The 24,186-nt window shown below is 47.1% G+C and overlaps 2 protein-coding genes across 7 annotated transcripts; one reads left to right on the top strand and one right to left on the bottom strand.

The window, feature by feature from the left end:
* The first annotated feature begins 4,166 nt into the window (after positions 1-4,166).
* CDKN3 (cyclin dependent kinase inhibitor 3) lies at positions 4,167-10,659 on the top strand. 6 transcript variants are annotated; one of them, XM_027662499.1, is made up of 9 exons: positions 4,239-4,256; positions 4,404-4,486; positions 4,574-4,735; positions 6,256-6,311; positions 6,940-6,984; positions 7,896-8,118; positions 9,109-9,140; positions 9,537-9,640; positions 10,359-10,659. In XM_027662499.1, exons 3-9 carry the CDS (start codon positions 4,716-4,718, stop codon positions 10,443-10,445), a joined length of 567 nt encoding a protein of 188 aa, XP_027518300.1. In that variant the 5' UTR covers positions 4,239-4,256; positions 4,404-4,486; positions 4,574-4,715; the 3' UTR covers positions 10,446-10,659. The 6 variants fall into 6 exon arrangements, with proteins under 6 accessions (XP_027518299.1, XP_027518298.1, XP_027518296.1 ...); XM_027662498.1 differs by lacking the exon at positions 4,574-4,735 and having other exon boundaries at positions 4,167-4,256; XM_027662497.1 differs by lacking the exon at positions 4,574-4,735 and having other exon boundaries at positions 4,204-4,275; positions 4,342-4,486; positions 10,362-10,659.
* A 2,085-nt stretch (positions 10,660-12,744) lies between these two features.
* Positions 12,745-20,350, bottom strand: CNIH1 (cornichon family AMPA receptor auxiliary protein 1). Its single transcript, XM_027662489.1, has 5 exons — positions 20,209-20,350; positions 18,972-19,040; positions 15,327-15,439; positions 14,889-15,032; positions 12,745-13,658 (listed from the first exon to the last, which is right to left on the bottom strand). Exons 1-5 carry the CDS (start codon positions 20,287-20,289, stop codon positions 13,631-13,633), a joined length of 435 nt encoding a protein of 144 aa, XP_027518290.1. The 5' UTR covers positions 20,290-20,350; the 3' UTR covers positions 12,745-13,630.
* Positions 20,351-24,186: the final 3,836 nt, after the last annotated feature.

The raw sequence follows: 24,186 nt of genomic DNA, 5'->3' as shown, positions 1-24,186 counted from the left end.
GGTTTTAATTCAACAAACAAGCAGAATTTATAGGGTTAGACAGAGCTCCCATCCCTCTGTCTGCCTTGCAACTCCAACTCCACAGTGCTCTGCTGGCAAAACTATCCCCAAACCCAAGTGTGTAACTACCAGCAATGGATCTGGGTTGTGATGGAAAGCAAGAAAAACCCCACATGCACATGAAGTAAATAAAGTTCCCTCCAACAGTTTTGGAGCAGGAGGGGAGTTGCTTGTCCCTCTGAAATAATACACCTCCCAAACACTCTGGCTCAGAGCAATCACCACTCACAGAGATTTCTCTCAGTGGTTTTTTTGGCACAGTTTTAGAACAAACTCCAAACAGAAACCCGAGCGTGGCTGAAGAGCTAATGATGTGGAAAATGTACAGAATCTCCCAAAATTGTGCTTGCCATTCTAAAAGGTTTATTTTGTGTCTCAAGTTACCAAGTGTTTCTCCACACATGACACGATTTTATCTCACATAACAGGAATTTTCCATTCACATCCTCGTTGTGGGGGCACAATGTAAAGCTTAGAATGCAATGGTTCCACTTTCTACAAACAGACAATTGAAAGTGAAGGGGAGGGAAAAAAAAGAGAAGAACCTTGAAAATTTGGAAAACTCTCTTCCACCTATTATTTTCTCCTTCCATAAAAAAAAAAAAAAAACCAAAACAATCTGGAAAAGTGAAATGATTCCCTGTGGGATCTTGTGGTGATATCACTGGTGGAGTGTTCCCAAAGACATTACAGTGCCTCTCCTGGAACAGCACATTTATTAATTACTCTTCCCAAAATACAACTTCCAGAAACAGAGATATCAGCTGAGGGGTGACTAACGAGTTTTTGGTGTTACAGGTGGTTGTTTTGGAGTAACTGGTTACCAAAGTTCTTTAAAATTATTGTGATGGTTTGGACATTCCTGTTCTGATTTTGGGTCCTTGCAGGAAAAGAACATGGCTTGTTTTTTTCAAGGTTTATCTGTGATACACCATCAAGTTCCTCAACTCCTTGTTTCACACTAGTCCCCAGCTCTCTCTGCCACACACACACTGGTTCATTCCATTTTACCTGAATTTAATCAATTATTTATTTTATCTGTGAAACCTGAGTGCAGGATGGCAGAGAGGAGATGCTCCCCATCCATGCAGCCCCCCGGGGATGAGGGCCCTTCTTTGGGCACTTACAGCTTTACACCCTTCTTAAATTACAGACCCAAAGCAGCACACAGGACTCGAGCACCATCCCCTGCCAATCCACCAGACCTGTGGGGATTTTCACACACCATTTTCTCCCATTACTCGTTTTATTCACAAATTTTGCTGCCAGGCCACAAACCCGTTCTGTGTACACGTATTTAAAACCCGGGACACGGGAATTTTTCCTCGGAAAAACCTTGCTGTTTGACCCCCCTCCTCACTGGAAATAACCTTTAATATTTCTGGGAGGGCATTTACTGTTGCATCAGAGGCATCAGTGTCTTGTGTCATGTAACATAAGCATTATTATCTCTTAAAAGAAAGACAACTAAAAAAAATTCATAACCCCAAACAGCTACACATAAGGACAAAATTACCACTCAATTTCTTATTGTTGTCCACACTCACAGCAAAACCCTATTTTCTTATATGAAATAAAGAATTCCCATATTCCAACTCTTGTCCATCATCTCTTTCTGCTACACACCTCTCTGGCTCCATTTTTTTTTAGACCCTCCCATTAGACATTCATAAACAGCAGTTTCTGCCCCAACCAATTATCTAAAAGCCCAATTTAAAATTCTGATTCAATCACCAATCTGATTTCACCAATTAAATCTCCCAAACTACATATTTCAGCCCTTATCTGTGGCTATTTTTTCCTCACATTCCACAGGCATCCAAACCACGAACTGACAAAAACTTCCGGAAGGTAAAACCTTGGTGTCATCGGTGCTTTCCTTTTGATTTGCCAAAAGGACACTTTTTTGGCAGAAAACTAACTCCTGTTAGTCCTTCCTATAAAATACACCATAAACAAGCTTTAGCACATCCCAATTTGATGTGCTGGGCAACAGCTCAATTTAAGAAATAATCAGAAAACCCTAACAAGTAATCAGCTATTTGTGATTTAATTCTGCCAGGTGCCGAGGGTAAAAAGGAAACTCACAGGACTTCCTCAAGTTTGGATTCTTTTTTTTTTTTTTTCCCCAAATTTTTTCCTACACTTAGTTCAGATTTCCCACTTACAGATGATCCCTATTTATTCCTGCCACAGCCATTATCACCACTTCAGATTCCACACAACATCATTATGATTTCCTCCACGTGAAGGCACCCAAACTCCAGAGAATTCTTTTGATCTTTTCGAAGAACAACCATTGTTGTTGTTAATTACCAGCTTTACCATTGTTGCTGTTAATTAATTTATTTATCAGTCTGATGTCGCTGCTTCCATAAAGGTATGATCCCCAGAGTTCAAGTCTGCGATACCTTTCTCCTGAAGAGGCAAAATCAATCCCAAGGGAATAAAAATACAGCATATTTCACATCTTTATCAAGGAGTTTGAGTGTTGCACATAATCTCTAAAGGTACCAGAGCTAAAAATAAAAGCAAACAGCGTACCTGTTCCTTCATGCAGTGGCTGTAGGAGTTATTAAAATGATGTTTACAGCCACAGTGACTGGCTGTCCTCACGTTGCCTCAATCCTTATGATGCATTTCTTCCCATTGCTCATCTTGGTCTGCAACATCTGGATTGTTTTAATTCTCCATTATGCTCAGTCGTGTAATTTTTGTACCTCTGCTATCATATTCTGGGTTTTAATAAACTGGTCCTCTCCTTGATCCTCCCATCATCTGTTTCTTCATTCCCTGGCCCCACCCTAAATCCTGCCATTCCAAGCAATTTGTTCTGACAATCCTTCTCGGGCAGGTTTCATTAAAACCTCCAGCTGTGGAAGTGAAGTTACTAATGCAGAACTAAAAACCAAAAATCTCCACACCTGGAGATCTTGCACTGGCCCTGCTGGGAATCCCACCAAACTCAAACCACTTGTGCCCGGCCATTCCTTTCACTTCAAACAACACCCTTGGAAGTCCCCGTGACATTATTGTCTAAACTGATGCCAAAAATCCCTGCTTGTGCCTGGCTCCTTCACAACTTAGTTCTGCGTGTGTCTAAGCACAGGTTGCAGAAATGCCTTAACGTAATTTTAAAAACCAAAATCCCGAACTATCGATTTATGCATTTCTTCCTATTAATTAACAGCCAGAGTTACTGAAGGAATAAAGAAAAACGCTGCAAAAAGAGATCCATTTGAATGCCCTGAGCATAAGGAGCAGCCCAGCTCTTACAAGCGAGGCAGCCAACAATCTTCTTTTTCCCCCTGGAACCATCTTTCACGTTAGTTAAATTCAGGTAAAAATTCCATGCTAGATAAAGCCAAAGTCAGGTAAAAGCTCCATGTTAGTCTAAGTCCAGTAAAAACCTCTGTGCAATAGCCCTAACATCTATTTGCACAGAACAACAGAAAACAGGACCGTGAAAAGAACATTTGGCATTAAGCTCATGGTTTAAGAGAGCAAGGACTGCTCATTTTCCGTCGTTAGAAAGTCCCGTTTTCTGCACACAGAACGATCACCCCAAAACTCTGCAGGGCACCTGCTCAAGCACATCCTTGCTCTGCTGTGTGCTAGGACAGAAGGCTCACATCCATCTCCGTGTTTTACCATGGAATCACAGAATGGCTTGCGTTGGAAGGGACCTTACAGGCCACCTCATTCCAAACCCCTGCCACGGGCAGGGACACCTTCCACTAGCCCAGGTTGCTCCAAGCCCCGTCCAACCTGGCCTTGGACACTTCCAGGGATCCAGGGGCAGCTACGGGTTCTCTGGGCAACCTGTGCCAGGGCCTTAGGGCTACCAGGAACATGAACAGCGCTGGAAACAAATTAAAATGGAACGACAGCACAAACACGCGCCCGCGCGCTCCCTCAGCGCCCTCACGAAGCCCCGCCCCCTGGGGCGCGAGACCGCCCCTCCCCACCAAGTGGCCTCAGCCAATCAGCGCAGAGATCACCACAACCGGCGGCGCTGTTTGTCTTTTAAAGCCCGCCCCCCCCTCCCCCGCTCACCAATCAGAGCGCTTCTCTCATGCGGCCCGGGGGGAGGCCCTCTTGGCTCTCCACGCACCCTGTGAGCCGCAGCTTCTCATTGGGTGATGCGGAGGTGGGCGGGGCCAGTTTGAACGGGTGGCGGCGCCATGGTGAACCCGGTGAGGGACCGGGATCGGGATCGGGACCGGGATCGGGATCGGGATCGGGACCGGGATCGGGATCGGGATCGGGATCGGGGCTGGAGCCGGGGCACGGGCACAGCCGAGGGTCCTGGTCCCCAGGTGAGCCCCTCGCTCTCCCCGCAGCCCAGCGCGGCGCCCGCCGACGGCTTCGCCTCCTCAGACGACGAGGCCGCCGAGGAGGACCCGAGCCCGCTCCACATCTCCTGGTGAGGCGCCGCCCGCGGGGGTCCTTTCCCTCAGGAAATTGCATTAAATCCCTCTTCTGACAAAGGGGAGCTCTGGTCACCTGCCAGGGTTGTGGGTGGATGGTGATGTCCCTGAAAACGGATTAAAGCGGTGCCGGGGAACTGTCAGTGGAAGTGGCTGGCGTTGGAAGGGGCCTCTGGAACCCGCCCAGTGCGATCCCCCTGTTCAGGCGGGTTCACCCAGAGCAGGATGCACAGGATCACATCCAGGTGGGGTTTTCGAGGTCTCCAGGGATGGAGACTCCAGGTCTTCCTTGGGCAGTTCCAGGGCTCTGTTCTTCCCTGTGAAGGCAGTGAGGCCCTGGCACAGGTTGCCCAGAGAAGCTGTGGCTGCCCCCGGATCCCTGGAAGTGTTCCAGGCCAGGTTGGATGGGGCTTGGAACAACCTGGGCTAGTGGAAGGTGTCCCTGCCCATGGCATGGGATGGAATGGGATGAGTTTTAATCCCTTTGCCATGAAATGAGCGTTTTAAGACCACTCAAAAAATCACCAGCAAAGGTATCAGTGAAAGCAGTTTTAACATAAAGGCAATGGCACAGCAGAGTTTGTGAAAAGGTTCACTCTACTACTTACTAAACAGTTAAAACACACCAAGAAAAAGCACACAAGAATCTAAAATCACTCTCAGTACCAGGCCAGAGACTCCATGTCTGTGGAGGCTGTGGTTGTGGAGGGGTAGGTAAGTGAGGCAAAAGGACAGAAGGTATAAGGACAAAAAGGAATACAGCCCAACACAGCCCAAAAGCCTGACAACACTTAAATTTATATTTTGTAGCTTAACACTTAATACCATTAACTTAACACTTAACTTATGACTTAATCTAACAGCACTTAACTTATAACTTAACTCTTAACCTATTAACAATTTAACTTGGAGCTATATATGATTTACTATACTATGACAGTCACTTACTCATAAGCCTAAAGTACTTAAGAATTTAAGAGAGCAGTATCCCTGGCACATTTGATACAGCATGTGCTCACAGACACAAAGGGGCTGCACGAGGTACCCGTGAAAAATTCCCCTCGAGGTCCGTGAAATACTCACTTGGAATGTTTTTGCATTCTTCCCAACGGGAGAAGGACGGAGGAGTGGGATGTCAGCCCAGGATTTGTCAGTCAGGAAATAGCAAACATGAAAGCTGCCACCTCTGAGAGGTGCCCCAGCTCAGAGAAGGGGTCTCTGGTTGCCACAGCCCAGGAGAGCTGAGCGGGTCTCATTTTGGGACACCGTTTGTAGGGTCGCAAGACAGGGGGCTTCAGTCCTGATAACCTGTCACCTCGGCCACACTTTGCATTCTTACACTTTGAAAGGTGTTATTCAGGCAGAAAGTTTCCAGGGATGTTCATTAGAAAAGCAGAGGACTCGTCACACAGCACAGCCCTGGGAACAGACAGGATTTCTGGCGAGCTCCAAGCAGCTCAGCCTGAGGGTTGTCAAGGCCGAGGCCCAACCTCAGATCACAGTCAGGGGTGAGGAGGGGGGATTGCACCACCACACCCTTCCAACCCAAACCATTCTGGGGTCCCATGATTTTGTCACCCTCCAAGAAGTTTTTCCTCATATTCACATGGAGCCTCCCGTGATTCAGTTTGTGCCCTGTCCTGTCACCGGGCACCACTGAAAGGGTCTGGTCCCAGCCTCTTGACACCTGCCCTCAAGATGCTTATAAATTTAAATAATCAAACTCTCACCTTCTGATTTCTGTTTGTTTTCAATTTTCTGATAGGTTGTCTTTGTCTCCTCTCTACTCTTCCAAGTTCCTGGGATTATGCTCCCTTCCAGGTAAGAAGCATTCACTGAAGTTTGCATGTTTGAAAGCTGAAGAGGGGTAATACCTTGTACCCCAAAATTCTCTGTGGCTTATTTTGTAATCTACCACTGGAATAATTGTTTTGGAAACAACAAAGCAAATCCATAGAATATCTTAATATGAGATCACATGTTTTTAATGTATAGAATAAACATACAAGCTTCCACTGTATTTTTAACTACCAAAACTGCAGCCATGGTGAATCTCCTGTGGTCACCAGACCACTCACCTCTTACCTGATCTTTATCCACCCCTTTTATTTCTTGTATTTTTTTTTGTTTGTGTCTTTTTATGCTTTGCCCTGATATAAAATTTCCAAAACTTTTCATCTGGAAAACCCAAAGCAGCTTAAAACCTTGGGCAGATTTCTTCTTTTAATCCTATTACATTAGAGCATTAAGCAGATAATGGTGCTTGAACTGCCTTCTGTGCCAGGGATCTACTTGCAAAAAAAAGAACTTGTGTTTTGCTTGGGGTGTGGCTTGGTTGCTCACTTTGGTTTTGGGGGGAGGTTGCCTGTGCTCTGCTCTTCAGCTGCAGCAGCCATTCCATAAATGTCACTTACCTGGAGTGGGAATTGTTGTCCATAATTTGTTTCAGGTTGCAGGTTTAAGGATGTCAGGAGGAATCTTCAGAAGGATGTAGGTGAGTCTTCTGGCCAGTGTGTAAAGTGCCTCTTGCTTGTGTAAAGGGCAAGAAAAAGGTGCAGCTGCAGCAAATATCTTGGCACAGTCACAGATCACTTTTAGATGTGCCAGTGCCACTTCCCCTGTGGCTTCCCCACAGATATGGGATAAATAGTTGGGGTATTTCCAGGCTGGAGCTACACAGACATCTGTGTGTCCTTCACAGGAACCATGAGGCATCTTTAAAGCAGCTGGGGTCAAGATGAATTACAAACTTGTAACATCCCCTTCCCAGAGGAAAGTGAGGTTGGGATAGAAAGGTGGGATTATTTAAAGATTTGTGCTGAGTATTCACCTGTGAGCACTAGAAGGGCAGAGACTGATGGCACAAACCCCACAGTGTTTGGACAAGTGAAGCTTGGGAAGAAATTCCTGGGTGAGACTCTGGCACAGGTTTGCCCAGAGAAGCTGTGGCTGCCCCTGGATCCCTGGAAGTGTTCCAGGCCAGGTTGGACAAGGCTTGGAGCCACTTGGGCTAGTGGAAGGTGTCCCTGCCCATGGCAGGGGGGTGGAATGAGATGGGCTTTCAGGTCCCTTCCAAGCCAAACCAGTCTGGGACTCTGATTTTAAGCTGGATATGGGACAGAAAGATGCTTTAATAGTTAACATGCTCTCCTGAGAGCTGATGTGCTTCCTACTGAGGCTTCCCTCAGGACTCCCTCTGAACTGAGAAAACTCCTCACCTGGATCATCTGAAGGCAAACGTGGGGGAGACTCAGTGGAAGGAAATGCTGCTCAAAGCAAAATTTCTCACTCCTGTTGTCTTAACCTCAGAGATTAAACAAGAGCCTCAGTACCAAGCAGCTTATCTGTGCATCCTTGAGCTTGATAGGCTTTTGTTTATTTGCAAGTGTATTCATCCATTGGCAGGAGAACTGGAGAACTGTGGGATCCAGGACATATTTGTGCTTTGTACCAGAGGAGAGCTCTTAAAATACCGAGTGCCAAACCTGATAGACACCTACCAACAGCACGGGATGTGTGTGCACCACCACCCCATTCCTGATGGGAATGCTCCTGACATTGCCACGTGCTGCGAAATCCTGGAAGAGCTCAGAAGCTGCCTGGAAAATAACCGGAAAACAATGATACAGTAGGTCCTGGTTAGATGTATAAGCAGGTGAAACAGAATGGTTTGAAATGGTAATTGCAGTCTTTGGGGTTAGTTCAAGCTGTGAAAAGCTGCTTGTTCCTCCTTCTCCACCTTTTTGGAGAGAACTCATCCTTTGTAAGATTAGAGTGTCCCATTTCCCCTTGCTCTGTCCAGCAGAGTGTGTTGGAAAGCTCCTTGCTCCCAGCCTGCCTGGGTAGCAGGTGTGCAGCAGGAGATGTGAGCTAAACCACCTCTTGTCAGAGGTTGTGGCTGCCCCATCCCTGGAAGTGTTCCAGGCCAGGTTGGACAGGGCTTGGAGCAACCTGGTCCAGTGGAAGGTGTCCCTGCCCATGGCAGGGGGTTGGAATGGTCTTTAAGGTCCCTTCCAACCCAAACTGCTCTATGATTCTCTAACAGGCCCCTGGGCTGTTTATTAGGGACTCAGTGGGTTCCAGCAGTGGAAAATTCCCTCTTAAATTGCATGAAACAGGTTTAAAGTAATTTATTTAGACACCTATAGCTGAGCTCAGGGGGGAAGAGCTTTCCATGTTCCCTGAATGACCCAGCACAGACATCCACCAAGTCCTTGGTTTTCCTGCTGGTGCAGAACCCTGCTGTCCTCACAGGTATCCTCCTTCTACCTTAATCTGGAGTAGAATCTAAAGAAAATTGAGGGTGTCCACCCTCGTGCCATTTTCTGTCCTCCCATGCCTTCAGGACTATTACCAGGAATGAAGGGGAACTTTAAAACTGAAGTTTCTCTGGAAAGACACTTAAGGAAGATCTGAAGAACAAATGGGAGATATCCCTGTAGGTATAGAAATAGAATACATAAAATACACAGAAATTCTTGTTGACTTCCTTGTGCCACTGCTGCTGTTGATGATATTGAGGTGAGAATTGTGTCCATATATTTATGCACTGGGGGGGGTCTCTGGGTGTTGCAGTTTCCCAGAGCTTCTTACAACCAGATGTTTCCTTCTCTCCCAGCTGTTACGGTGGCCTTGGGCGCTCCTGTCTCGGTAAGAACTTGTCTTGCTATAAAGGGGATGGACTTGTTCCTCTGCATCTTCCTTCATCCCAGTGTTCCAGAAGCATTAGTCCCCATGCATGACCCATAAGGAAGAGCTGGTGATACTGCCAGAAGACACAAAGGGGAATTAACTGGGTGTACTGGCACTCATTCTTGAAAAGCCTAGGAATTGCATCCCAAGTGCTGCTAGGAAGGCAGGGTAAAACAGTGTTTCCAAAGCCTGCAGGCTTGGGCAGGAGCAGTAGCAGATGGGCCAGTGCCCAGAAATAGGATTCAGAAAAAAAAACCCAACAGATGTGTGACCCTGACGGGAGTTTTGCTGGGGTGGTTTTCCCGGGACAAGCCCGTGGCTGTGCATCCATGTGCACACACCTTTCCCTTGCAGTGGCTGCCTGTCTCCTGCTCCAGCTCTCGGACACACTGGCACCTCAGCAGGTGATAGAGAGCCTCAGGAACCTGAGGGGATCCGGGGCCATACAGACCATCAAGGTAACGGGGCTGCAGCAGGTGACACACGGGTCCAAACATGAGGGACAGCTCGGCCAGGCCCCTCCTGCCATTCCCAAAGGGATCCCTCTGTCTTTCCAACGTGCTCCACAGCTGCTCCCTGGGGTTTCAGCTGTTCCCTGCTGAAGCTGCTGAACAGCTCCCAGGGAACAAGCGACAGGACGAAAGGAAATGGCCTCAGGTTGTGCCAGGGGAGGTTTAGGTTGGATATTAAGGAAAATTTCCTCATGGAAAGGGTTGTCCAGCCCTGGCACAGCTGCCCAAGTCAGTGGTGGAGTCCCCATCCCTGGAGGGATTCAAAAGCCATGTGGGATGTGCCAGCTGGGGACATGGATCAGTGGTGGCCTTGACAGTGCTGAGGGAACAGTTGGACTTGATGATCTTGGAGGGCTTTTCCAACCTAAATCATTCCATGATGCAAAATAAAGCAGCTTTGAATTCTAACACTGAGCTCCCACCTGTGAGGACCATGTTTTGCATTACCTTGGGCTCACGTTGCCCTTGACGGGATCCAAGCCAAGATCCATGGAATCTGTGTCTGACAGTGAAAAATTCCAGAGGGTTGGATTAAGCACAAGAAGAACAAACCAGACTAGAGGGTGCAGTTTTCCTCCTGGGGTATCAAACAAATTTTTAAGAGGGGCAGTGCCTCTTCTGACAGCACAGAGCACTCACTGCAGACCTGGTTGTGCTTTTCCAGCAGTACAATTTCCTCCATGATTTCCGGGAGAACCTGGCTGCACACCTGGCAACGACGGACACGGTGCCGAGATCGGCATCGCGGTAGCTGGCACTGCCCTGGGCATCTCGGTGTCTGTGGAACACACATGGATGGGACACCTCTCCCCTGACCTTGACTTCCTCACTGCTCCTGCCTGGGGGACACAGCTGCTCCCTCCCAAATCCGGCTGCGAAACTTTGGGGTGGGGATGGAGATCCCTCAGGATGTGCAGCATCTCCCTCTCCTTGGCGACTTTAATACTCACTGCCTTAAAAATACATCTGCAAGTGTGGTTGTGCTCACTGCTGTTCTGGTGGCCTGCACGCCTGGCTTTCCATATAACAATCTGGATTCACGTTGGGATGATGGAGCTGGATAAAAATTACAACACTGGAGCTGTTTACAAACACCCTCAGCTCTGCTTTACAGCAAAGTCAGGCTGGAGGGCTCACCCCTTATGAGCTGTAAGAACTCGTTCTAAATCGTCACATTCCCGCTCCCTGTGTGCAGGAATATTTAGGAATGGGTCCCCTCGTTCCACAAGTAGGAGGTGTTGCACCACAGATCTGTGACAAGCCAAACAGGTGGGTTTTTAGGTGACTGCCTGGAAGAGACACTGCTGTAGCTGCGTGGGTGAGGCTCTGGCACAGCCCTTCTGCCTGCTGACAGCAGAGAAAGTAAACAAACAATCAGCTGTGAGCCCGAGAGGATCCCACAGGAACACTCCTCTAACAGTCCCCATCCCTCCTGTTCCACTATATTCACTCATGAAGGGAATGATGAACAGGCAGGGTTTGATAAAACTTTGATTTTTCAGGACCTTCCCAACTCAGAAGTTGTGACATGAGACTCCACGAGGAGAACTGACTTGAATTTCTCTCTTTAACATGTTTAAAACCGGACACTTAAAGGTGATTTCTACAGATTAATTAGTTTTTACTGCCATTCCCTTCTCCACTCCTACAGCAGACACAGGAACTCCTCCAGTTTCCACTCAGAGAAAATACTCTGCTCCAAATGTGCCCCGGTGTTTAATCCTTGCAGCTGATGGGTTTCAGATATTAAGTATTTATCGTATGACTCAGCAGGAAACTTGCTGACAGGGAGAGAAATGTTCTTTATTCTCTCCATAATCTTTTGCCTCCTGGAACTCCAAAACTAATGACAATCAGAAAAGCAATTTTATGTATGTATTATGTATTTTAATAGCTCTCAGGACTATTCTTCTTCCTTCAGGAAGAGGATTTGAAGTTACCACAGCCTGAGTTCTCTTAGTCCCAGTACATTATAAAAAGAGAAGAATTCAGAGCAGAGAGGAGGAAACTGCCACTCTGCATCCCCTGGGCACCCAAACTTGGTGTGGCAATAGCCTGGAACAGGGAAAATTTGGGGAGGAGAAAGGACAGACCCAAAGCTACAGAAGGAATTCCAACCAGGAAGAGATCAAGCAGAATTCTCTGCTCTGACAGATCACTCATAAATAACAACAGGGAAATTTTCAGAGGTTAGGGGCACCAAATGAAATCTGGCAGAACTGCTGAACTGTTTACCCAGTAATTAATTCCACTGCAGAACTCACTTTCTTGGGATTGCCCAGAGAAGCTGTGATCCCTGGAAGTGTTCAAGGACAGGGCTTGGAGAAACCTGGGATAGTGGAAGGTTGGAACTAGATGATCTTTAAGGTCCCTTCCAACCCAAACCATTCTGAGGTTCAGGGATCTTCCACACCAGGTTATAAAAGTGCTCAGGCAGCAACTGAACCGATGGCAGAGGAGCCCTTCAGGGCTCTTTAAGGTTCCAAAACTCTCCCAGGACACCTGTAACACACAAATTTCCAAACACACTCTCACTCCTCGGGCAGAGATGTTCAACACCTGCCCTGTCTCATATTGTTCTTCCTCAGCTGTTGCCACTGCCCAGCACACCAGTACTGGAGTACCTGCATTTCTGGTGGACCCCAGTGCAAACACTGGTACAACTTTTGTTGCCTCTGACGCCCCAGAGACCCAAAGTGAACAAATACACAGTTTATACAAAAAAAAAAAAAAGGTTTTACTAGAACTGGGAAACTCTGCATTGTTCTCCAGCACAGGTAAATGAGAAAGACTCCTAATTATTACTCGTAAACTAAGCAGCTGTTTGCAGTCACAATTTACAATTTTTATGTGAAACATCTTCCCCTGCCCCATCTACTATTTAAACCTCATGTAAAAAGGCAGGAAATGAGAGCTTCCCTTTTCCAGACATAATTTGGTTCCATGTTCTGTTTTTAGAGGGAATGCAATTATCCATGTAAATCTGAGTGATGGACACAGCGAGGATCTGCCGAATTTAAAAACAAAACAAGGCACCAGATGAAAGGAGGTGTTGCTGAATTTGAGATTTGCTTTTTATTGTCATTTATTGCACTAAGGAACAGTGGGGCGGTTTCACAATCTCACTTTCTGCTTTGAGAAAGTCTGGAGTATTTATTACTCTTAAACCCAAGAGTGTTTTCATTCCTGGACTTGGTAAATGTTGGAGGTTTATCCATTTGTTAATCAGACAGCACAGACATTTAAAAAAAAAAAAAATTATTTAAATTCATTCCTCCGTGGACAATTCAGCTTCTCCTACCACAATGACACAGGCTCGAGGTTAAAGCAGGGCTAATGTCTGAAAGAGATACAGAAGGACCTGGACCATGCACAAAAAGGGAAAGACTAACCAGACAGGAAAAAAAAAAACAAACCAAAATAGAACTATTTTTGCAACTGTGTCCATGAATTCATATCCTAAGACCAACGTCACCTACGGGCAAAACACAGCATTCCAGTCCTTCCCAAGCACTCGGAGCTACGGCTGATTTAGAGTTAAGAGTGGGATACACAAGTCCAAGTGAGCCACTACAAAGCCCAGCCTAAAGCAAATCCCTAGTGTCCTAAGGCTAGTAGTAACCAACAGCTACTCGAAGGTTATGGCTGTTCCTTATGCAGTGCAAAGTCAAAACTTTCCAAACCCCAGTCACCTTTATATTAATTTACACGTAATTCTTTAATTTCAGCGTCCCAGGAAAATATAAGAAAACAGTCTTTCCACAAGTATAAAATGTGGAAACATTTTAAAAACGGGGGAGTCATTGTTTTCTAATGCAATTGCAATCGTCGGGTTCCGGATTTAATTCTTGGTCAGAGGTTCTTGTTGTAAAGAATCCATGGTTTTTTGTGGCTTTTGCATGCACTTAACTGGAACAAAGCTTGCTGAGTGTCTTCTTAAGAGCTCACCAGGACATAAATCATGCTGCAAAAGAAAATAAAAATATGAACATGCATCACTTTGATCGGTGTGACACATTTAATGTATATTCTAAGGAACAAGTTCATGTGAGATACATGCATTGTGACTGAAGATTTGACACAATGACTCTTCTACTTCAACAAAATTCACATTAACATCAAATACTTTACTCTAAAAATATTAATGTTAGCTTCTTAATGGAAATGCTCTGAGGGTTTATTATATTATGCTTAAAAGCAAAGCTTGGAGCTTTCCAGCTCCATGGAATACAGACTCAAACCAGTAATTCCGACCAAATTAAGACTCGTGTTTGAAACAGAATTAATGGTGATTGTGGATTCTTTTTCAGGAAAGTTGGCACTGTATGAACACCTTATCACAGAGTCACAGAACAGTTTGGGTTGGAAGGGGCCTTGAAGATCATCCAGTTCTATGCCCCGACGTGGGCAAGGGCACCTTCCACTATCCCAGGTTGCTCCAAGCCCCGTCCAACCTGGCCTTGAACACTTCCAGTGCAAATGAATTTATAATGTTAATTTGTTTATGTGGTCATTACATAACGGGAGAGCCCAGACAGGGATTCTGGGGGTGAGTTAATTAGTGCTGCAGGAAAGGATATTTGCCAGTCTGGACTCGCAAGTCCAGGCATCTTTTCATCCTGTGTATCAAAGACTGAACCAACACCCCCACCCTGCTGTCTCTTGGTGCATCAAGGGGGGAAGTGGGTGAGGAGTTCTGTGCTTTTGCTGCTCCTGACGAGTCTTTAGAGGTGTGCAGGGAGGTGACCTTGGCTGGGCTGTGCCAGAGGCACTGGGAGACTCTGCTAAATTCACAGAATCCCAGAAGGGTTTGGGTTGAAAAGAACCTTAAAGCTCATCTTGTTCCACTCCCCTGCCATGGGCAGGGACACCTTCCACTAGCCCAGGTTGCTCCAAGCCCTGTCCAGCCTGGCCTTGCGACAGTTCCAGGGATGGGGCAGCCACAGGTTCTCTGGGCAACCTGTGCCAGGGCCTCCCCCCCTCCCAGCCAACAATTCCTTCCCAATATCCCATTTAACCCTGCTCTCTGTCAGTGTGAAGCCATTATTCCCCAGGTCTTATCACTCCATGCCCATGTCCAAAGTCCCTCTCCAGCTCTCCTGTAGGCTCCATTCAGGCACTGGAATATATCCCTATGTACAATACTCCTCTGGTGCACTGAGCCAAAACTTCAGACTGAGGGGGAAAAACTTACCCATATAGGTAGTAAAAAAAGGATAGAAGGTAGAATGCTAATTTGCACCATCCTTCTTTCTGGCAATAGGCTAAAATATCTGCATTCATGATGGTCGTAGGGTCGTAGAGCCCCGGGCCGCTCATCACGGGTCTGCTCATGTACCTGGAACGGGGGCACAGGGAGGTGTGGGATGAGGGCCACGGGAAACACTGGATCCTGCCCCCCACCCACCAAGGAATACCAGGACACACAACACAACTCTCGCACAGCACAACAGAATAAAAAAATTGAAACACCCAACGAAGCCAAGTGATGGGTTCTCATTGTGCAGCCACGAACTCTCACAGTGTCCTGTCGAAAAAGCGTCTTTGTTTTCCCAAGACACGGAACACGGGACAGGAACACGGCAACGGGAGAACGAGAACAATTCACCGAGCACAGCCACACCAAAATTACCTCCAAATATGATAGGCCAACAAGGGCATATTGAGACCCAGTGTGAGCCACTCTGCTGCACAGAGAAACATGACACAGAAGAATGCATGGATGAGGTACTCTGGAAGTACAAGCTGGAAAAGAAAAAGATGAGTTAGAAGTTTCCATCACACAGAGCAGAACGTGTGGCGTTTCAGCTGCTCTGGAGGTGAGTGTTTGCTTAAAAATCATATTTAAACCCAACACTAACAAGAACAAGACTGTGGAAATGTGAAAGCAGCAGCCAGCAGTGCTGCCTTGCTGTTTTCACATGATATTCATGGACCAAGTAGAAAAATTTATAAAATCAGATGCTCAGATCGATATTTTTTTCATTGCTTCTAATAAAGTGACAGATTCCACGCTTTACACGTGACCCTCAGAAAAGATCATCGTGATATTTCTGCTCATGCAACAGCGAAATATCAGCAGGAAACATGCTCCTTAGAACGGCTGACAGGCAGAAGGATGTTTGTGTTCTCCTGGTTCACAGCTTTGTTTTGGTATCCACACATCCACAACTTCTCAAAGTCGAATTACTGCCAAAAAAGTAACACCCCAGGCTGAGCTTCACCCAACCAAACCAGTCACACACACAGGGGTCGGCTCCACAGGGGCAGTTCGGGGGGAACTGGGCAGTTTTCCCTCCCAGTTCCCACTGTGCATGCCTTACAGCACCATGCTTCCAGCAGAAGCCCACAGAGCTCATCATCAGGGTACCATGGAACCACAGGAAGCATGAAATGCCAGGGGTATTAGTGTTGTTAACAGGAACGACGTGGAGAGGTACAGAGAGTAAACACATGCAAAGGGCTGCGGAACCTCCCGCCCACCGCGAGAGGAAACGTCTCGACAGGTCACCCCCAAGTGCTATTTCCTGCTTTATCACACGGGTCAGAAGGGATCATGCATGGAATAACAGGGTGGTTTGGCTGGAAGGGACCTTAAAGATCATCCAGTTCCACCTGCTGCCATGGGCAGGGACACCTTCCACTAGCCCAGGTTGCTCCAAGCCCTGTCCAACCTGGCCTTGGACACTTCCAGGGATCCAGGGGCAGCCACAGCTTCTCTGGGCAACCTGTGCCAGGGCCTCACCATCCTCACAACCAACAATTCCTTCCCAATATCCCATCTAACCCTACCCTCTGGCAGTGGGAAGCCATTCTCCCTTGTCCTGTCACTCCATCACTTGTCCCCAGTCCCTCTCCAGCTCTCCTGGAGTCCCTTTAGGCTCTGGAAGGGGCTCTAAGGTCTCTCTGGACCCTTCTCTTCTCCAGACTGAAACACCCCAGCTCTCCCACCCTGACTCCACAGGAGAAGCAGCAGATCTGCAAAAGCTTCTCCTCCTCAACTCAGGCCCACTAAAACTTCTCCTCAAGAAAAACACTCCATTTCCACCCAAAGATTTAAACTGTGTGCACACACACACACAATACACTCTGCCCCTCTTTTTTTGGGCAGTGACTAACATTGCACAGGGCGATTACATCGAAGTTTCAGTGGTTTACCATTTTTTTATTCTTCTCTTAAAGCCCCAAAAATATCTTCCTAGAAATCTTAACAGCTACCAACAAACATTCTCACCACCTCCTTTGCTACACCCTCCTGCCTCTCTAAATGAAGAATAACAAAGGAAACTTGCATCAACACCACCAAAATTCAGCTGTCATACACAAAATTTTCCAAGGAGATATTTTCACCCAGACCCTTCTTTGCATACTTACCATTTACACATGGCAATTATTTATAGCAGAACAACCACCCTGTCCAACAGACAATGCATTTGGCAGCCTGCTCAGACAGACCCACCAGGCCTGAAAAATCTGCATTTGTTTACCTACAACAGCTCAAAATTTGTTTTTCTTTTCTCTTCTTGTTTATTATACCCTACTCCCACACTGGAACACCTGCCTCTTTTCAAATCTCCCACCCTTTATCCTCCCTTTCTGTCCTAAGGGAAGATTAATTACATCACATTCTGCCATATTTATCACAGAAACGAGGGAGGGTGAATCTGGTTGCTGAGAAAAGACACGACTATAACAGGAGCAGGGAAGAGAAGGAATCAGCAGTGTACTAAGGAGATACTATTTTGGGATAATCTTTCTACTGAGGTGTCTCAATTCCTACCAGGATTTTTTGATTCTTTGTCCAGGAGAACAACCCTCCTGTGTGTCTGTCCAGCATCATTTACCAGATTCCCTTTAAGAGCCTGGATCCCAACTCCACTTTTAGGGGCTCATCTGCTCAGCAAACATGAAGTTATTTCAGACTTCCAGGTCACAAAGCTGCCATGTAAAGGACACTCCATGCACAGGGTTAAGATTTGGTTCAACATGCGCTTTTTAGCACCACAAAGGTTGCAGGAAGACCATAATGCATCCATGTAATGAGAACTGGCCTCTCCCACACTGCAGCAGGAATGACTGGGACAGACCAAGCAAGGGAAACTGTTAAATGCGCAGCTCCCCGAGCAGGAAACCCCCTCTCCGAGCTGCAACCTCTGCCTGGCACCTCTGCTCCTCCCCACTCTCCTCATGCCGTAACACCACTTGAATTTGTGTGCTGCAAATCTAAAATGCCTTTTTTTTTTTTTTTTCCCCCTTCCAGCTACTGTAAATTCGTTTCTAACTTGCATAATTTACTTAAACCACAGTAAAGTTTCAGCCCAGGCCACGCTGCTGCGCTGCCCCTCCGTCCTCTCTGGGAACACACACGGAGTAAAAACCAGGAGAAATGCACAAAATCCTGCAGGATCAAACTGCCTGTCCTTCAACAAGCCTCCCCTCTGCTGCTGGCCTGTAAGAGATGCAGGCAAATAGTTTGCCTCAAATTCTTTTCCTAAGCCAAGGAGTGTCAGAGTTGCATCCAAGAGAGGACACCGGGACACACTCCTGATCCTGGAACACAAAATAAGAGAAGTGAAGATAATTCCTATCGCCTTCCACCCACCTAAACCCTCCAAAAAAGATCAGAACTGACTTGGGCAGTGCTTAAAACAAACAACTGTTCTCCTCTAACCTCAGAGTTCAGTAAATCTGGCTTGGGAAACACGATTTATTTCTGCCTGAAGTTACCTTCTGACACCTGACAGGCATGTAACAGTTTTCCCCACGCCGCTGGGTAAGCAAGCAGAATTGTTTTTGCACAAAATATGGAAATCCATGAAGCTGTTATAAACCCCAAGGAACAAAGAACGAGCAGATGGACAGGCAGACTAAACAAAACAGCTTAATAGTATTACAAATGTTCCTAACAAAATGAGAGGGGAGTGGCGTCAAAAAACATGAAACTGAAAAGCAGTACACACCTTCAATGCAATTTTGACTCTTTTAATCTTTTTGACCTTTTCAACTGTCTTTGTGCCGAAAATGTGGAAAGCAGATTGAAAGAATGTTAGTATGACAGCTGACAAGATCACCAACAGATTAATAACAGTCAGAATATTCAACTTGAAAGTAAAGAATCAGACAAAGAATTTCCCTAAAACTTCTCCCAACAGCAAGGTTTTGTCAACCCAGATGCAATTCTATTGCCTAGGCAGATTGCATCAAGATAACACCAAAAAAAAATAAGCACTTTACATATATTTATTTAACAAAACAAAAAGTCTAGTGTGCTACTTACAGGATTGAGTGTATTACATTGGTCTATGGGGTTCTTGTAATCAGTCTTCAGTTCATCAAATGCTATAATCTGGGGGGGGGGGAAAATGAAACAGTTGTGATTGCTTAGTCCAGGAGCAACGGTGTATTTTATCCATGAAAAGTGACGTTTTGCCAGAGAACTGCTGCCGTTGTGTTCAAGGACATTTTAACATCATAAACCCACAGGTAAAACACATGGGAATTGGGTTTTATAAACAAGAAAGCAGAAGATTCTTCAGGTATTCAAAGACCTCTGCCCACTCTCCACATTTTTACCTCCCCACCAGCAATGAATTTCCAACATCCTCTTCATCAGTTCTTAACCCCAGACCCCAAACCTCACACAGGACTATCTTGGTGGCCAGCAGGAACCAGAGATGGGCTTCCTTAATCCAGAAAAAGCAACAGCAAGCTTAAAAGCTGCCAAATATTTTGCCTCACTGTCTAAGTAAATGCTGAGCCCACATATATCACAGAATCACAGAATTTTTAGGGCTGAGAGGAGATCATCCAGTCCAACCCCCCTGGCAAGGCAGGGTCACCTAGAGCAGGTTATATGTCCAAAAGGTGCATCCATTAAAAAAACCCAAGCATGTGAACACTCGAGCTTTTCATGTCATAAAAATAAGAAAAAAAATTATATAAAAAAAAAAAAAAAAAGATGCGGCGTGAAGCCACTTCTACAGAACAAATGCCTGGCAAGCATCACATCCTCCCCTAGAGCACCTCCCCTGGCAGGGACCTGTTCGGCTGCTCTCCCTGTGCCGGGCTCGAGAAAGAAATCACGGAATCATGGAATGGTTTGGGTGGGAAGAGACCTTAAAGATCATCCAGTTCCAACCCCTCTGCCATGGGCACCTTCCACTATCCCAGGCTGCTCCAAGCCCCTTCCAAACTGGCCTTGGACACTGCCAGGGATGGGGCAGCCACAGCTTCTCCGGGCAACCTGTGCCAGGGTCTCACCGCCCTCACAACAAGGAATTTCCTCCCAGTATCCCATCTAACCCTGCCCTCTGTCCATGTGAAGCCATTCCCCCTCATTCAGTCACTATCTGCCCGCATAAAAACCCATTTTATCCGCACAGAGGCCGATTCCCCCTCTGAGGGCGGCTCCGGATGCGATTCCCCCGCTCCCTCCGCGGCTCTCCGGGGACGCCCCGGGGGCTCTCCGGGACCCGTCCCCGGGCCGGGCGCATCCCCCAGCCCCCTACACTCACATGCCAGATGGCGAAGAAGATGAGCGCGGCCGTGAGCAGCAGCGCCAACATGTAGCAGAAGGCGGCGAACGTGAAGGCCATGGCGGCGGCGGGCGCGGGGGCTGCCGGGCGCCTCAGGACCCGCCCGCGCAGCCGCCATGGCCGCGCCCGCAGCGCCCCCTGCCGGGCCCGCCCGCGCCGCCATTTCGTGAGGGGCGTGCGAGGGGAGGGGGCGAGAACGGGGGGGGGGTTCGGGTTAAAAATGTGGGAGGTGCGGGGTGCAGGGGGATTATAACACAATCATGGAATCGCAGAAGCAAATAATTACTTAGGTTGGAAAAGACTTCTGAGATTCTCGACCCCAGCCTTTGATCCATCACCACCTTGTCAGTGAAAGCAGAGCACTGAGTGCCACGTCCAGTCGTTCCTTGGACGCCTCCAGGGATGGGGAGTCCACCACAGGCCTAGGCAGTCCACTGCAGTGTGTAATCATTCTTTGTGAAGAAATTCTTACTAACGTTCAACCTAAACCTTCCCTGGCACAGCTTCAGACTGTCCTCTCCTCCTGTCCCTTGTTCCCTGGGAGCAGAGCCCGACCCCCCAAATCCCCCCTCCTCTCAGGGAGTTGCAGAGCCAGAAGGTCCTCCCTGAGCCTCCTTTTCTCCAGGCTGAGCCCCCCCAGCTCCCTCAGACACTCATGGTGCTCCAGACCCTTTCCCAGCTCCGTTCCCTTCCCTGCACAAGCTCCAGCCCCTCAATGTCCTTCCTGAACTGAGAGGCCCAGAACTGGACACAGCACTCGAGGTGCCTCAGCAGTGCCAAGTACAGGGGAAGAATCACTTTCCTGGTCCTGCTGGCCACACTTCCTGATCCAGTCCAGGATGCCATTTGCCCTCCTTGCCCACCTGGGCACACCTGGTGCTGTCGTTCAGCACCCCCAGGCCCTTTGCTGCTGGGCAGCTTTCCAGCCACTCTGCCCCCAGCCCTGCATGGGGTTATTGTGGCCAAAGTGTACGACCCAGCGCCTGGTCTTGAATTCATACCACTGGTTTTGGCCCATCGATCCAGCCTGTCCACATCCCTCTGCAGAGCCTTCCTATCGCCCAGCAGATCGACATTCACACACGACTTGGTGTCATCCACAAATTTACTAAGGGTAGACTCAATCCCCTCATTCAGATCATCAATAAAGATATTAAACAGGACTGGCCCCAACAGTGATCCCTGGGGGACACCACTAGACCCATTCCCCACCACTCTCTGGGCCTGGCCGTCCAGGCAGCAAACACTGCACCTGTCCAAGCCATGGATTGCTGGCTTTTCCAGTACCTGAGTTGGAAGGGACCTTAAAATCCATTTTATCCCACCCCCTGCCATGGGCAGGGACACCTTCCACAAGACCAGGTTGCTCCAAGCCCCATCCAACCTGGCCTTGGACACTGCCAGGGATGGGGCAGCCACAGCTTCTCTGGACAACCTGTGCCAGGGCCTCACCACACTCACAGTAAAGACTTTCTTCCCAATATCTAATCTAAATCTTTCTTCTAGTTTACATCTGTTCCCCCTTGTCCTGTCCCCATCTGACCGTGTAAGATTACCTGGTCAGCACAAACTATGCCTGGGGAAAAAGGAGCTGGCAAATTCAGGAAGAAACATTGGAGAGGGGTGGACTGTGCATGCCCCAGGGAAGGGGGTGTTTGGCCATATGATCTCAAATCAATACGACTTGGAGCCTGTTCAAAGGAGACAGCAAGATAAGAAATGAGTTTGAGGACAAGATCGCACACTGTCCTTCCAAAGGGACATATAAAAGTCACCTTTCACTAAAGGCAAGCTGGGGTGGCATTGCTGCAATCATTTCCTCTGGAGCAGCGTGAGGAATAATTTCCATAAAACTAACAGCTGCCAAACAGTAAATAACATTTTCCGGTGCTATCTGCCGGAAAGCGTTACAGCAACTAATGGAGTGTCACAATGAGAGATGAGCAGATGCTTTATTTCCTTCAACAAAATACAGGGAAAACTGCAGCAAATGAGCTGTCTGTAGAAAATCAGTTGTTGTGAAGATAAAGTTGATGTTTCAGTATAAAATCACTCATCTCGTCCACAAACTACTCCAATAAAATCACTGTGGTGTCATTGTGACCAATGAAACCTCCATGTGAAACCCAGAAAATAGATTTTAAAATAAATTTTAGTGAAGGTGAGCCCTGAGCAACCTGGTCTGGTGGAAGATGTCCCTGCCAGGAACCAGGAGTTTGATCGTTCAAGGTAAATATTTGCCTAAAAACGAACCCAGATGTAGTGACCAACACTGCTTTGTTATACCTGGAGCCTCCCTGGAGAGACAAACCCCAGTGGAATTACAGATCTTGTGGCACTACATCTATTAATACTGTTCATGAAGGAGATCTGGCTCCTCACCAGACACACTACAAGTCACCAGGCTCAGCTGTATCAGAAATTTGTACTTTGAGACACATAAATGCAGATAAATCTGCACTAAGGACTCTCCACACCCCAATAAGCAAAGGTGGTGTGGCGTTGCCGACTGTATTCCATGTTTTCTTGCACATCAAAATGTTGTGCAACAGGGAGGTGCAGTATCAGAAGTAAAAAAGGTGTGTCAGCCATGCATTTGCATTTGCAATTAATCCAGATTCTGCCTCAAGGCATGCAGTGTTTTATTCCCTCGGGTGCTGGCACACCATCCAACTGCAATTATCCTGTCAGGAAAAGCGGAAGGCAGCTGTAATCTTGCACAACAAAGACTTGTGCATTGAAGGATTTCTTGTATTATAGGTTGTTCTTCTTACGATAACACAAAAGGAAATGAAAAGCAACTTCTGTAGAAAGGGGTCTAATCAATTCCCATTTCACTTATTTATTTGGGATCTCAAATCAAACAACAGCTGAGTATTTTCTCAGAATTTTCTGGGATTAAACTTCATAAACAATGCCAGGAAGCCACAGTGGAGCTCTGGAGATGGCCCACAGCTTTTAATGCACTTTCCCTTTTGTCTGGACGCATAGAGTTTAATCCTGATTGGAATCCCAAGGGAAAATGTCAGTGCCTGTTCACTTCATCTTAAATCCCTCTCAAATACTTGTCCTTATCAGAAAACAGCCATATAATCAGTCATAATTCAGTGTGTTACAGCCTGTTCGTAGGGAAGATTTTGGCAGAGAGCTGTGAGGGAAGATTATGGAGCAATTTCTCTGAATTATCATGGTAGAAACGCACAGGTTAACCACATCCTTCAACATCAAAAATAATATCCCTGGGAAAATTGGCATTTCAGTTATAGACATCAGAAAAGAATCTAATACTATGGAACTTGGTAACAAAAATCCTGCTGACTTCAATAAAGACTTTGCTCACCAGGTTTTCAGGAGAGGAAAATCTGAATATTTATCTACAGTTTAAGGGGCCTTATAAAAAGGAGGGAGAGGGACTTTTTATATGGGCATGGGGTGACAGGACAAGGAGGAATAGCTTCAAACTGCCAGAGGGGAGGGTTAAATGGGATATTGGGAAGGAATTGTTGGCTGGGAGGGTGGAGAGGCCCTGGCACAGGTTGCCCAGAGAAGCTGTGGCTGCCCCATCCCTGGAACTGTCCCAAGGCCAGGCTGGACAGGGCTTGGAGCAACCTGGGCTAGTGGAAGGTGTCCCTGCCCATGGCAGGGGAGTGGAACAAGATGAGCTTTAAGGTTCTTTTCAACCCAAACACTTCTGGGATTCTGTGAATTTAGCAGAGTCTCCCAGTGCCTCTGGCACAGCCCAGCCAAGGTCACCTCCCTGCACACCTCTAAAGACTCGTCAGGAGCAGCAAAAGCACAGAACTCCTCACCCACTTCCCCCCTTGATGCACCAAGAGACAGCAGGGTGGGGGTGTTGGTTCAGTCTTTGATACACAGGATGAAAAGATGCCTGGACTTGCGAGTCCAGACTGGCAAATATCCTTTCCTGCAGCACTAATTAACTCACCCCCAGAATCC

The sequence above is a fragment of the Corapipo altera genome, unplaced genomic scaffold, assembly GCF_003945725.1.
Source record: "Corapipo altera isolate COAL_440 unplaced genomic scaffold, ASM394572v1 169, whole genome shotgun sequence".
Taxonomy (NCBI): Eukaryota; Metazoa; Chordata; class Aves; order Passeriformes; family Pipridae; genus Corapipo; species Corapipo altera.
The sequence above is the reverse complement of the archived record's forward strand: the minus strand, read 5'-3'. Positions and strand labels throughout refer to the sequence as shown.

Bases quoted from the DNA above. Each gene is read 5' to 3' on its own strand.
- CDKN3 (XM_027662494.1), top strand. From the start codon at position 4,245: ATGGTGAACCCGGTGAGGGACCGGGATCGGGATCGGGACCGGGATCGG. The intron at 9,141-9,536 runs GTAAGAACTTGT...TTTCCCTTGCAG, and splicing joins CCTTGGGCGCTCCTGTCTCG to TGGCTGCCTGTCTCCTGCTC. The intron at 9,641-10,358 runs GTAACGGGGCTG...GTGCTTTTCCAG, and splicing joins GGGCCATACAGACCATCAAG to CAGTACAATTTCCTCCATGA.
- CNIH1 (XM_027662489.1), bottom strand. From the start codon at position 20,289: ATGGCCTTCACGTTCGCCGCCTTCTGCTACATGTTGGCGCTGCTGCTC. The intron at 19,041-20,208 runs GTGAGTGTAGGG...CCCCCCCCCCAG, and splicing joins TCTTCTTCGCCATCTGGCAT to ATTATAGCATTTGATGAACT. The intron at 15,440-18,971 runs GTAAGTAGCACA...TTTCTTTTCCAG, and splicing joins AATGTAATACACTCAATCCT to CTTGTACTTCCAGAGTACCT.